We start from the raw sequence: 13,838 nt of genomic DNA, 5'->3' as shown, positions 1-13,838 counted from the left end.
GATGGCCCACCTAGGCATCGTTCCCACAGTCTCTCATCAGCCTGCAGGGACAACTGTCCTAGAGAACCCTGGGTAACCATCGACCTCTGAGGTCATTTCCTCTTAGGAAACCTCTGCTGTCAAGCTTGCTTTCATTCTGAAGAGGTCAAACCCGAGACACACAAACCGGAGACACACAAACCCAGGACACACAAACCCAAGACACACAAACCCAAGACACACAAACCCAAGACACACAAACCCAAGACACAAACCCAAGACACACAGTTCACCCCATTTTTCAAATTAATGAGTCATTGTATTTTCTTTGAAATTGAAACACCAACCTGAGACAGATACAGCAAACAGTCAGTGTGGCAGATTACTTTCTTTTTTAGATTTTATTTACTTATTTATTTATCTACCTATTTATTTATTGTATATGAGCAGTACACTGTATCTGTCTTCAGATATAGCAGAAGAGGGCAGCAGATCCCATTACAGATGGTTGTGAGCCACCATGTAGTTGCTGGGAATTGAACTCAGGACCTCTGGAAGAGCAGTCAGTGCTCTTAACAGCTGAACCATGTCTCCAGCCCCCAGAATATTTTCTTAGTGTACACTTCTGAATAGGCCAAACTTTCAAGTTCTAAAACAAAACACAGCTGCCTCACGGGTGCAGTCCATATCATGCTTACTACATGCAGTGTTCCTATTGGATTTTTCTTACAGAAAATAAGACATATACACCATATACGCAGATTCTGACCGTCAGTAAGAACACATCAAGCCATCTTTTCTTCTCTCTTTACACGGACACTGTAAGCTACTCTTGGCACCTTGCACCTCCCTTACCTCTCCCATAACTGGGGATCGGGAAGGTTTTGCATCTTGGGTCCTTTCCTTTTCGCAGTTGCATAGTTTTCCACTGTCCAAGCAGTGCCACGGGCTGATTAGGCCGTTCTCCATGAACAAACAGGTTGTTTCCAGTCTTTTGTTCCAAGGACCATGTGTATCAATTACTTTCCACATACACAAGCCAGCTATAAAGTATACTCCCAGGAATCAGTTACCCAGGGATAGCACACTTGCGATTTTGATAGCTTTTTGTCAAGCCACAGGTGTGTGTGCGACTACCTTCCTAGAACACTGCCTTTCAGACTGGTCACAACGGTGGTGACAAGTGTGCAGGGTGAGGGCATCAAGGCGGGCAGGAGGGGCAGTAACACCCGTGACTAAGCTCCTGAGTCATCCTGAGCTCAAATCCTTGGGCAAAGAAACGGTTTCGTTTCTCTAGGCCTGGGATTTTCATCTGTGAAACGGGGGAAAGGAGTAATAATATCCTGTATTAGTCTCTTTCTTGGCTTTTGTAATGGAATTCCTCAGGGCAGGTAGCTTTATAAAGAAGCTTATCCAGCTCATGGTTCTGAAAGTTCAAACCTGTGGTGCTGGCTAAACCACTTGTGTAAGTGTGCACATACTTGTGTGAAAAAGGGAAAGGGAGGAGGAGGAAGAAGAGGAGGAGGAAGAGGAGGAAGAAGAAGAGGGGGAAGAGGAAGGGGGGAGAAGGAGGGGGAAGGAGAAATAGACACCACCAGATGGAAAGCCAGGGAAGAGGGAGGGACTAATTTTGTAACCTCCTCTGCTAAATCTCTGCTCTTAAAGGTCCACCACCTGTAAACAATCACCGACTATCAGACTCCCAACACTCAAACACGGGGCACAAATACAAACCACAGCACATGTATTGGGAGTTCACTTGGAAAAGTAAAGGAGATAACATAACAAAAGGACTTTGCACAGTGCCTGGAATGCATTATGGGAGGCCGGCTTTGCAGTTACCAGCAAGCGACCCTGTCTGGGGAGCCCCTTACCCAAAACCTTGTCAGGGGCAGATAGCTGGGCTGGAGGCTCTGTCCACCCCCCTTCCCGGTCTCGGGGGCGGTGGGGGTCTAACCTTCTCTCCCTTGGTGGCAGAATAGCCTCCCCTTACCCTTTCTCTCTCATGCTCCTCAAAGGTATTCAGGAGTCTCCCGTGCCGAATGGCCACTCACTTCCAGGCCGAGACTTCCTCCGAAAGCAGATGCGGGGAGATCTGTTCACACAGCAGCAGCTGGAGGTGCTGGACCGCGTGTTCGAGAGACAGCACTACTCAGACATCTTCACCACCACGGAGCCCATCAAGCCAGAGCAGGTATGCCTGTGACTCCTGCCCACCACACTTGCTGCCCCAAAGCAGACCTGGGCCAGTCTGCTGGATGCAGAGGCATCTGGCACGATGGAGGCCAGTTTCTCTGCAGAGCAGGGTTTTCACTGATTTTTGACTGAGCTTGGCTGGGCGAACACCCCGTAAGGCCTGGAGGACTTGTTTGAGATGGGAGCCAGGGAGGTCTGTGGCACCTTGGTCTGGTAGCACTGTCTCTGGCCAGCCTCAGAGGCATGTGACTGCCCTGGTTGTTCTGTTACTAATGAACGGTGTGCCTTCCAAGGGCTTTTTACATAGGGTTGTATGTGATGACCTTCTGGGTCATTTCACGTGGTTTCGTTATCCTGTTAGTCAGGAACATGATATAAATACATAGAACCACTCCATGGCCTGGGGCTCACGGCCATGAGGTACAGAATGATATCCCATGATGCTTGCCCTATGCTTGGCATCACAGGATTGCTTGCAGGTGTGGAGAGCCCAGACATGGCATCAGAGGGCCCTGCTCTGACAGGTAAGTCTGATACTAGCTGGCCCCAGCACCCGAGCCTCTTGACACCAAGAATGTAAGCAAAGTCCTCCTCAGGGAGCCTTTCTGTCACTGTGCTCAGAAAGCACCATGGGAACTTTTACAGATCGTTTAGCCAGTTTGTTTTTAGTAGGGAAACTGAGGCCCATAGAGACAAACCAACTAGCCTAAGGCTGACCAGCCAGTATTCACTTAAGAAACATTGACAATTGTCTAGTATGGGTGAGGCACAGACCCAGACACCGTATCCATCAGTGAGCAGAAAGACTTGGACCTGCCCTGGGAAACGTATCGGTTTGTAGAAGAATCACAGCTTGGTGCTGGGGAGATGTCTAAGGTCCTCTGAGAACCCAGAGCAGAGGCTGAGCTAGCTTGGCGGCTGCCACGGCAAACAGCCATAAGGGATATGGGTGTGGAGCAATGCACCCGGCAGAGCGTGTGTGCAGCAAGTGCCAAGGCCCTGAGGTGAGAGGAGAGCAGGCGCGAACCGACCCAGTGTGGCTGGGATTCAGGGCGCAGGGTGGGAGGGGACGCTGGAGAGTCTCCAGAGATGAGTCTGGTCTTATGGACTGTGGGAGGATGCTGCTCATTCTCTCACAAGCTAAACGACACCTCTCCTGCATGTGCCATGGCCGGAGGCACTGGGCAAAGCTGATACCATCCCAGAGCCCGGGTTTGGGGAGAGAAGTTGACTTCTATCACAAGCAGCTGCTTTGCAGCCCTGAGACTTTCTGAGAGAGGGTGAAAGCCACATTCCACCTGAGCCGTGTGATGGTCCAGTCATGAGGGACCAAGGGTGAGGGCCCAGGGCTCTGTACCTGGTCTGGATCCCCCACTCTGGGTCGCCAGCATCTCCATTAAGCCAATATGAATAAAACATAGACGCTGAGTCTCAGAGAGTCCCTCTGTGCTTCATGGGAGTCTCCCAGAAGCTCAACCCTGAAGATGTGTCCCTCTTTATTGCTTAAATGGCTGGGAAGATGGGTCCAAGATCAGGTGTTCACTGAGCGGCATCTCATAGCTGTCCAGGCACAGCCCCTCACTCGCACGGGTGCTCACGGGTCCAGCACATTTCCTGCACGTGAGCAGCGGGTCCAGCGCACGGACAGGCTTGCAGGGGACAGAGGCACAAACTAGGTATCAGCTCTGTCAATATCTTCATGAAGCGGTATGCCGTGAACTCAGGGGCCACGGGCGAATGGGAACATTCTCTGGGTGGCCTGGAGTGCTGTCTAGGAGAGGGAGGTATCAGCTCTGGTGGGTGCACCGAGAGCTACAGTGCTGAGGAGGAATGTTGCCTGGGACCCCAAGGACAAGGCCATAAGGGCTCAGGTGGAGATGAGGCTCAATAGGGAGGAGACCTGGGCTGCAGGCTCTGGGCAGATGTGTTCTACTATGGTGTCCTTCAGGGTGCTGTGGCCTGATGCAGGCCTGTGTGTGAGTTCTGAGGCAGGTCCAGCAAGGCAGGATAATGGCTGACTCGGTGTTTTCTGGCTAATCTGCTTCACCTCTCCGAGGCGTGCTGTAATGAGGAGAGATGGATGGTGAGGCTGCGAGGCCGCCCTGCACACACGCAGGCACTGGACTATGAATGACGCACCCCCGTGCCCTGTTCCCAATCACTGTGGACAAACGAAGGCTTGAGCAAGGGGCGGCTGCTGGGGAGGGCATGTGCATCAAGGGTATGCATTCTGCGCCCCTCCTGCTCACTGTCCTCTGACTGACTGTTCATAGTCCCTGCCCGCCACCCTCATGACTCCCCAGAGTGGCAGTGATGCTAAGGAGTGGGCCTCTTTGCTGAGGGGATAGAGACTGCCACCTTATCCATTTGCCAGCAAGGCAAGCCCCCCGAGTGTGTCTTTGTGGCTTAGTAGGCTGGCCCAGGCCTTAATGCCACTTTCACAGGAATGATATGATGGGCACATAAAGAGTATCCACTGACCAAAGAACGAGCGATCCTTGATTTGAGACCTGCCTCTGCTCTGGTGAACACCTCATTTTTTTCTGCCTCAGTTTCCTTATTTGTGTAATCACAATGGACAATGATAGCAACTGCATCCACCTAACAGTAACAGCAGGGGTATCCTCATCTAACAGCAGGGGTATCCCTATCTAACAGCTGGGATATCTCCATCTAACAGTAACAGCAGGGGTATCCCCATCTAACAGTAACAGCAGGGGTATCCCCATCTAACAGCAGGGATATCTCCATATAACAGTAACAGCAGGGGTATCCCCACCTAACAGCAGGGGTATCCCCCTCTAACAGCTGGGATATCTCCATCTAACAGCAGGGATATCTCCATATAACAGTAACAGCAGGGGTATCCCCACCTAACAGCAGGGGTATCCCCATCTAACAGCAGGGATATCCCCATCTAACAGCAGGGATATCTCCATATAACAGTAACAGCAGGGGTATCCCCACCTAACAGCAGGGGTATCCCCATCTAACAGCAGGGATATCCCCATCTAACAGCAGGGATATCTCCATATAACAGTAACAGCAGGGGTATCCTCATCTAACAGCAGGGGTATCCCCCTCTAACAGCTGGGATATCTCCACTAACAGTAACAGTAGGGGTATCCCCACCTAACAGCAGGGATATCCCCATCTACACATGATAGCGTCCAGCTCTCCAAGGACTTGCTGAAGCCCACACTGGACCTTCCTTTAAATGTCCTCTAAGCAAGCTGGGCCATACCTCTGAGCCCCTGTATATGGGTCTGAGCTTTAAAACAGACTGCATACCCAGTTTTAGGCCTAGGATTGTTGGGGCCACAGAGCCTGAGTCTAACCTCAGGCTCTTCTCTGTCCTCAAGTTGTGTAAGGTGGTATCACATGTCTTTGTGTTTCTGGGGTTCTAGGACCAGTCCTTGGATTGGCTACTGTTCTGCCCAGCCTTCCTTGTACAGTCATGTATTTTTTGGGATATACATAGGCCTGGACAGGTCACCTACCCAATTCTGAGGGAAAACATCACCAGATTAGGGTCCGACTGGTCCTGAGGGTACTTCTGTGAACATGTTCTGCTAAGTTCTGCTCTAAGGGTGGCCAGTTCTAACACAGGCCCTAGAGAAACTCTGAGACCCCTTTGCCTAGGTGGAAGGGGTTAACGAGGCCCACTCTGGGGCAACGAAACACTTTTCTCAAAACAGTTATCGAAAAAGTAATTCTGCTTTCCCTATATGGGGAGTGGGTAAAAAACCAACCTACCGGAGCAGAAGAGGTGTGTGTGGAAAGAAAATGCTGGTATGTGGATGTGTGTGTGTGTGTGTGTGTGTGTGTGTGTGTGTGTGTGTGTGTCTGTGTGTATGTGTGTGTGTCTGTGTCTGTGTGTGTCTATGTGTGTCTGTGTGTCTGTGTGTCTCTGCGTGTGTGGGCACATGTGCACCTGTGTGCGTATGTGCATGCACATGTGTGTCCAGCAGGAATCTGCTTCAGTAAAACTCCAGTTGATGCCGGCTGTCACTGTGGTGGTGGGTGATGGCTCTGGCAGAGTGGGTCCCTCCTCCGGCCACCGAGAGGACGCAGCCGATTGCAGCCTGCCGTATTTACCCTCAGCAGACTATTAACCAACACCAGGCTATTAATCTGGCTTTTGAGCCTTCACTAAAGCCCATAAAAGCTCACAGTTGTCAAATGGAGTTCATTTTAATTTCCTTTCAATCACAGTAAATTATTCAGGTGATAAATCAGCTGGAGCAGCCTCCTGGCTGTAATAGAAACCCTAATTCCTGGCTAATTATCCAGCCCGTTGCTGCCAACAGATCAATACGGGCCGCAAAATGGAACAGGCCCAGGGCCCTCCCTCCCATTGGGCCAGAGACAGAGAGACAGCTGGGGAAGGGGGCCGTGCTGCTGACCTCCTAGGAAGTTCAAAGGTCACAGGGGGTTAAATCAAGAGATGGCCTGTCCCTGGTCTAACAGAAAGCCACCAGAAGCACCCCCTGCTCTCCTGAGTGGCTTTCCCCACTGCATGGTAACTCTTCTCTAGGCCAGCAGGGGGAGGTTTCTGAGTTTGCCTGGTCCTATGAGCATGCTGTCCCTGGGAAAGGGAGGTTTCTAAGTTTGCCTGGTCCTATGAGCATGCTGTCCCTAAAGGGCTGGTGTGTTGGCATCGCCCAACAAGACTGATCTTGTTCTTCAGGGACAGACTCAGCAGCTACCAGGAACCAGACAGAGGTCTAAGCACTATGGGAAGGTAAGGCTCTGGCTTCAGGGGGCTCCTTTTTCTCCCTGGTGGATGCCTGTCCTACCACGAGGAGGTAGAGAAGGAGGGATAGGAAGACAGGTATGCCAGGCCAGGCGGGCACAATGGTTCTCGGAGGAGGTGCCCTCAGGGATGTCTGGAGGGCTGGGCAGATGGCGCCACTGGCTGGAGAGAGTATTGTGGGCAGCTGGGACAGCGTGGGTGAAGATCTGAAGGAACACCAGCAAGCAACTCATCACCCGAGTGACAGGCGGTCAGGGACTCCCATCCCAGAGGATGGAACCAGAGGTGGGAACATTTGGTGTTGCTTTGGACTCACAAATCCCGAACAGCCTGTGTGCTGTGGCCTGGACGATGCTCCCTCCTAGGCTGGCACTGCTCGCCTCTTGCCTCACCCCTGCCGCGGCCATGGGAACTTTCCCTGAAGCCCATCCCCATGCAGGAACTGCCGTGGTTTTCTCTGTCTTTTATGGGACCTTTCTCTGTCCCATGTCCCTTTGCTTGCCCATAAGGAGCTCTCGCTCTGGTTAGACCTCACCCCACTGCACTGCAAGGGCTGGGCTGCGTCCACATCAAGAGGACTGCTAGGTGTGTCTCTCAGGAGGGCATGCTCATGAGTGTGCACCTGTGTGTGGATGCCAGGAACACCTCAGCAAGCGCTCGGTGGCAGCTGAGCTACTTAATTACTACTTAATGCTTGCACTCTAAGCTGCTGACCACTGTTCCCTGCATGGAGCATCAGCCTCCACCTGAGTGGTCCATGTTCACCTGGTCCAGGCCGAGCAAGAGTCTTGCCCACTCTCGTGAGTCAGCTATGGCTTCACAAAAACACACCGTCTTGTCTCCTGTTTGAACACAGAATTCTCAGAGTGTTAATTATTACCATAGCGTTGTGGCCAGCGTCTGCTCACTGTTCACCGTGTGCCCTGCCAGCTTCAGCCAAGAGCCACATCTTCCTACCAAGTAACAAGAGTCTCTGTCACCCCTCTGTGCAAAGATCCAGTGAGACTGATACAATGTCTTATTAAGGGGAGCACAGCAAGCCCGGAGTCAAGATCAGAAGTGAACAATCGCTCTTTGACAGGGAGCTATAAGAGGGTGCAGGAAACGTTTATGGCAGGGCAGAAGTGAGCAGAGGTCTCATTCAACAGCATGAGTAAGAGTGAGTACAGGACACTCCCCCACACAAAGATGAGCACACACACACAGATGCACACACATACACAGACACACACACAGATGCACACACACAGATGCACACACATACACAGACACACACACAGATGCACACACACAGATGCACACACATACACAGACACACACACAGATGCACACACACAGATGCACACACAGACATAGACACACACAGATGCACACACACAGATGCACACACAGACACACACAGATGCACACACACACACATGCACACACATACACAGTTTCACTTGAATGTCTTCTTGTCTTTGGAATGAGATGCTGATGCAGAGTGTTCAGTCACTCTTGCTTTCTAGATCCCCAGAGGTACTCTAGGTTACCCCTTCTAGATCCCCAGAGGTACCCTAGGTTACTCCTCCTCTTATCATTCTATCATTCTCATCTCCAAGAGACCCGAGTGTAAAACTAACCTGGGCTCCTGGGACTCAGCCTCCTTGTCGTTGCTGTCTAGAGACTGCACTGGAAATTTCCACTTGTCCCTTGGCAGCTTTGAAAACATTTCCTAAGCCACTGGGCGCTCTTCATCTTCCTGTGGACAAGCACAAGGGTGGATTCCCCAACATCGCCGTGTCTGTTTTGTGAAGCAAGGAGGGAGGCCGAGTGAGGCATTACGGTACAAAAGCATGGGGCCCTAGCCTTCAGTGATGGCTTTGGGCTGGCCGCTCAGGCCATGGTCTCTGCATCTGTGGTGCTGAATTGGGCTGGGTCATCACTGTGATTCATTCGGGCTCTAGCATCCCGCCGTAAGGTATAAGAGTAATCGAAATCCATCTCTTAGTTTTATTTTGGCATGTTTGCAGTTCCCCTCCTGCCTGTCTATTCTACTCTTTTTTGATGACAGGCAGATTCTGAGTCTGCGGGCTTTAAGATTACAAGCAAATTGTCACCGAGCCTGCCTGCGCTTTGCCGGGTCGTTCTCTTGTTCATTTATTCATTCATCCATCCAGGAAATTTTACAGACGTGCCGTGTCAGTGACATGGACCACCTGCGCTACGGTGTGCGGCGTATAGAAATAATGGTTGGCACAGTGCGAGCTGCTATGGGGGAACTGACTTGGGGAGAGATGTTTCCCCTCAAACTATGCTGAGCAAGATTTGCAATTTAAAAAAGAGAAAACGTCTGGGGAGGAAGCTTAGCTGATAAAGTGCTTGCCTAGCGTGCACAGACCCCTTTCTTTCAGTCCCTGTACCATACAATCTAGGTACAGTAGTATCTCGAATCCCAGCATGTCAGAGGTAGAGGCAGGGAGAAGTTCGGGTATCCTTGGCTACATGGTGAGTCTGAGCTACCCTGGGCTCTATGAGGCTCCCGCTCAAAGAATAAAATAACAAACTAAAAAGGACAGAAGAACCAGTCGTTCTTGTCCAATTGCTTGCTTGTCCAATAGTCTTTGAAGTCATGCTGGTTTAAGAAACTTAGCATTCGCAAAGCTCTTCAAAACTATAAAAACAAACCTTTCCTGGTTTACAAATGATTATTATTGCTACTATTATTTTTAATGCACAGATTTGATTGCTACTGAGGTTGGATCCACTTCGGGCTCCCTTCCCATTTCAAATGATAGAAGTGCTGTACCAACAACAACAGTAAAATGCTTTTGCTGTGTTTGGGGTTGGGAGACAGGAAATCCTCCGGTGCTGAAGCTAAGAAAGGGCTCAGGGTCGGGGCTCCTGGAGCTAGTGCTAATGTCCTGATGGCCCAGGATGCTCGTCCTGGGTCATTTCTGGTGAACAGGGGTTAGAATTTGCTGCAGAATTTGGCAGAGCATTGGCCTATGTGATTTGGGGTTTGGAACCAACATGCTGGCAAACTGTCTAATGGCTGGAAGGCCCACACTGTCTCTGATAAGAGCTATGGCCAGGTTCGCTCTTATCTGGAGACAAGCTGACTGCAGGGAGCTCAGAGTAGAGTAAAAAAGAAGTTGAAACCGCAAACCTGCGCTATATCCAGGTGCCGATTCTCGTGTCATAGATTTCATAAGGAATCCAAGTAGAAATTTGTACTAAGTGAATTATGCCAGTGAAGTGCAAAAGATGCCTCAGAAAAGCACACGAAAACACTCTCATCTTGACCCTTCTACAATCTAGTGTTCACCCCACCCCTACAGAATAAGTCACAGCTACTAAAAATGATCTCACAATTTAAAATCTGTAAACCTTGCAAAATAACATAAGTGAGGGGACAGCCAGGGACTCCAAGAACCGAAGATAACAGATAATTCAAAGAAACTATAAAGGGGGTGTAGCAATGATAGGATTGGAAACCACCATAAAACAAAACATCCAGAGAGAGAAAGAGAGAGAGAGAGAGAGAGAGATTAGAAAACTGTATCTTGCAATAAAAGTGGTTGTTACCCACAAGAATTAAAAGTTCATTGACAGAGTAAATGCCTGCTAAGAAGCAGCTGAATAGAAAATTAATGGTTTGGAAGACAGGAGTTGAGGAGCTAGAAACACAGCAGAGAGGTTAAAAAGTGGAGGAAACAGTACCATAAACGCCTAGACTTATCCTAAGCACCCACTTTCTGCACGTGCCGGCTGAGGTGTAGCTCGGCCGTGCAGGGTTTGCCCGAGATCTCAGGTCCAATCATCACCAGCACAACAAACGCACAAAGTCCCAAAACGTGTAGTGGCGTGCGCGTGCAATCCCAGTGCTGGGGAGGTGGAGACGCAGTGGACGTCTGGGGCTCACTGGCCGTCCAGGTCAGACCAATCTGGAGAGCCCTGAGACCCAGAGAAAGACCCTGTCCTAGGGTGGGTGGAGGAATGGCATCCGAGGTTCACTTCCGGCTGCCCAGGCACCTACACATACTCCGCACTCCCAAGAGATAGTGACACTTGTCTAGGCCTTTATTAGAGGCTCCCAGTCTCAGCTCCCAGAGTTTAGAAGATGCCGTTCCCATCTTCATAGACAAAGCTGAATGCTCGGAAAATAAACAGACGTTCTGGAGAACCGAGAGAACCGAGGTCACAGGGTAAATAAATGGTTGCTACAGACTCTGAAGAAGCCTGAAACACCAGAGCTAGAGATCTTGCAGTAAACACTGAACACTTCGAGTAAAGTCTGAAGTCCCATTCGCTGCATCCCTAGTACATCGATGTGTCACATGTGCACTTCAGGACCTTCTCCTGAGTGGAGACCGAACCCTCAGACCCCGGGTACAGACATCGTACTCCTGAGGGATAGCCCCAACCCCTCATGGGCATTGTGTTGACAACAACAAAAATAGGCAAGAGAAAGCAAAGCCAGAAGAGAGAAGGCAGGCGTCACAAGAGGGGCTCCACAAGGCACAGATTTTGGACACATTAGAGAATTTAGGTATAACTGATATGTTAATTGGCCGAATGGACAAAAGAGGCAGCCAAAACGTGGACAACAGCAAATTATGGGACGACTCGAAGGAAACACCAGAGGTAAAAAGGAACGGAAGTCAGGAACGCCTCAGGCGGGCTCCTCGAAAGACTGGACGAAGCTTGGCAAGGAATAACAAAGCTTGAAGACACATTAGCAGGAAGCCCCTAACCCGAAGTGCAGAGCGAGGGGGGAAAGACAAAAACATACTCCTGACTGACTGTGGAGACGTTTAAAGAGGGGCTGCATATGTGTAATGGGTGCGTGAGGAGAGAAAAATGCATAAGTATCTGAAATGGCCAAGCATCTCCCAGAGTGAGTGACGGGAGACTAACCCACAGATGCAGGGATCTCAGAGAACCCCAACCACGACAAACACCCAGACATCTATGTGGACGCATGTCTCAGTTGAATGTCAGATGATCAAAGACAAAACTCACAAAAGAGATGAGAAAATAGAAGCCTACCGCATCTCCAGGTACTGTGGTGCGTGCCTTTAATCAAAGTACTCAGATCTCTCCGAGTATGAGGTCAGTTTGTGCTGTACAGGGAGACCCAGTCTCAGACAGACAGACAGACAAGTAAAATAGAAATAAAAATCCACCATGTTATTAGAGGAAGGAAGTAAAGAATTACAATGGGTTCTGGTCAGAAACTATGTAAACAGAAGAATGGGGTTTGATATTTAATGTGCTAAGGGTTTAAGGTTGTGCCTCCTGATAAGCCAGCCGCTCCAGTGGACGGCCCCAACCCAGGAGCAGAAGCAGAGGCAGCACAAATTGGAGTTAAAGGGGCATTAAAAACCAAACAAAGCATAAACGGATATGAAGTGGACGGGGTAGGGAGGAGGGGGAGGATCTGGGAGGAGTTACGGGGAGGAGTGGGGCTTAATATGATCGAAATAAGAAACTAAGACAATAAGAAAAGTTAGAAATTCTCAAAGAATTAATAAAAATGTTATTGAAGGGGCGGGCGAGATGGTGTGGAGGTTGAGAGCATCTTGTTACTCTTGCACCCGTGTGGTGGCTCCCAACCGTCTGTAAGTCTAGTTCCAGGGAGGTCTGACGTCACCTCATGACCTCCACAGGCACTGCACACATGCGATGTGCACAACGCAGGGCAAACACACACATTCAGTAAAGTCAATAAATCTAAAAACATTGGAAAGGGAACGTTTGAGGGTTTGACAGGGAGGGGCATGATCCAGAAAATTCAGCTGTGCGAAGAAGGCAGCCAGAGAAACATGAACGAGAAGATGAAATAAAACCTGTATTTTTATTATTCTTAACTGGCCGAAAACCATGAATCAACAATAGTAACACTAGGTAGTGGGGACTACTATAAATAGATACAGGAAATGAACTGCAACAGTGTCCTGGGGGCAGGAGGAAGTGGGGAGTGTACGCACGATGAAGAGAAAAAATGCCATTTTGGAGGTAGACTTAGCGATATAAACATGTATCACGAATCCCAGGGACAGTAGTGTAGTTTGTAAAACTTTGTAAAAAGTACAAGTGAAATGCTAACAGAAGAAACAGAATGGGGTCATGGGAGCAGTAAAGTGGGGCGAGTCAGGGGGGATGAAGCAGAGACCGATCCCGCACAATAGAGAGCCGTAGAGTAGATATTAATCCAGCCCTATTAAAAATCACCCCAGGGTAAGTGGTCTGAGTGTATCCACTGAAGGACGGCAAAGGGCAGAGTGTTTAAGAGAAGCCAGGGCACGCAACGCATTGTCTGCAAAGACACAAAACACAGAAGGAGAGAGGAGGTTTTAAGAAGTCACAGAAACCAATGTATTGATGAATTATGGATAATCTAAGTGGATTATTCAGGAAGTTCTATTGTCTGTCAAAAACATGGCTAGTTTGGGGGGGATTTATAAACAAGTAGGAAAAGAGATAGTCATGACATAGTCCTGACAGGTGGGTGATTTAAGTTACAGCATTCCAAACCCTCATACTGACCAGGTAAAAGGCAAACGTGTCCCCACGTAGGATGCTACAGGGGTAAATTCAGGGTTCCCAGTAATACATGTCATTGTGTGTGACAGGACACATGGCTTCCGAACCAGAAGACACAAAGAGGAACACAAGAATTCTCTGGGAATTCAATGGAAGGCAGGGAGGAGAAAGGACACAAGGGAAACACAACATAAACTAAAAGCTGGTGATTATAAGGAATAAAACTATATGGCAATATTCAAGATAAAAATTCCAGATAATAAGATATAAAATAACTAAAGCATACAAACATGCTATTTACAGAAAACAACACAAACCAGGATGGAACAGAAAGAATTTGAGTAATCATAGATGCTATACAGAAATAGTACCTATACCG

General features: G+C 49.3%; 1 protein-coding gene across 6 annotated transcripts in view; it reads left to right on the top strand.

Annotated features, from left to right (window-relative positions):
- The window catches only part of Pax5 (paired box 5), a 186,597-nt gene that overhangs the window by 65,414 nt on the left and 107,345 nt on the right, over positions 1-13,838 (top strand). For all 6 annotated transcript variants that reach the window (XM_039110570.2, XM_039110568.2, XM_039110567.2 and 3 more), the window contains one exon: positions 1,998-2,173. In XM_039110570.2, the coding sequence (XP_038966498.1) occupies positions 1,998-2,173 (176 nt within the window). The remainder of the gene's footprint in view (positions 1-1,997; positions 2,174-13,838) is intronic.

This window comes from Rattus norvegicus, chromosome 5 (assembly GCF_036323735.1).
Source record: "Rattus norvegicus strain BN/NHsdMcwi chromosome 5, GRCr8, whole genome shotgun sequence".
NCBI classification, from domain to species: domain Eukaryota; kingdom Metazoa; phylum Chordata; class Mammalia; order Rodentia; family Muridae; genus Rattus; species Rattus norvegicus.
The sequence above is the reverse complement of the archived record's forward strand: the minus strand, read 5'-3'. Positions and strand labels throughout refer to the sequence as shown.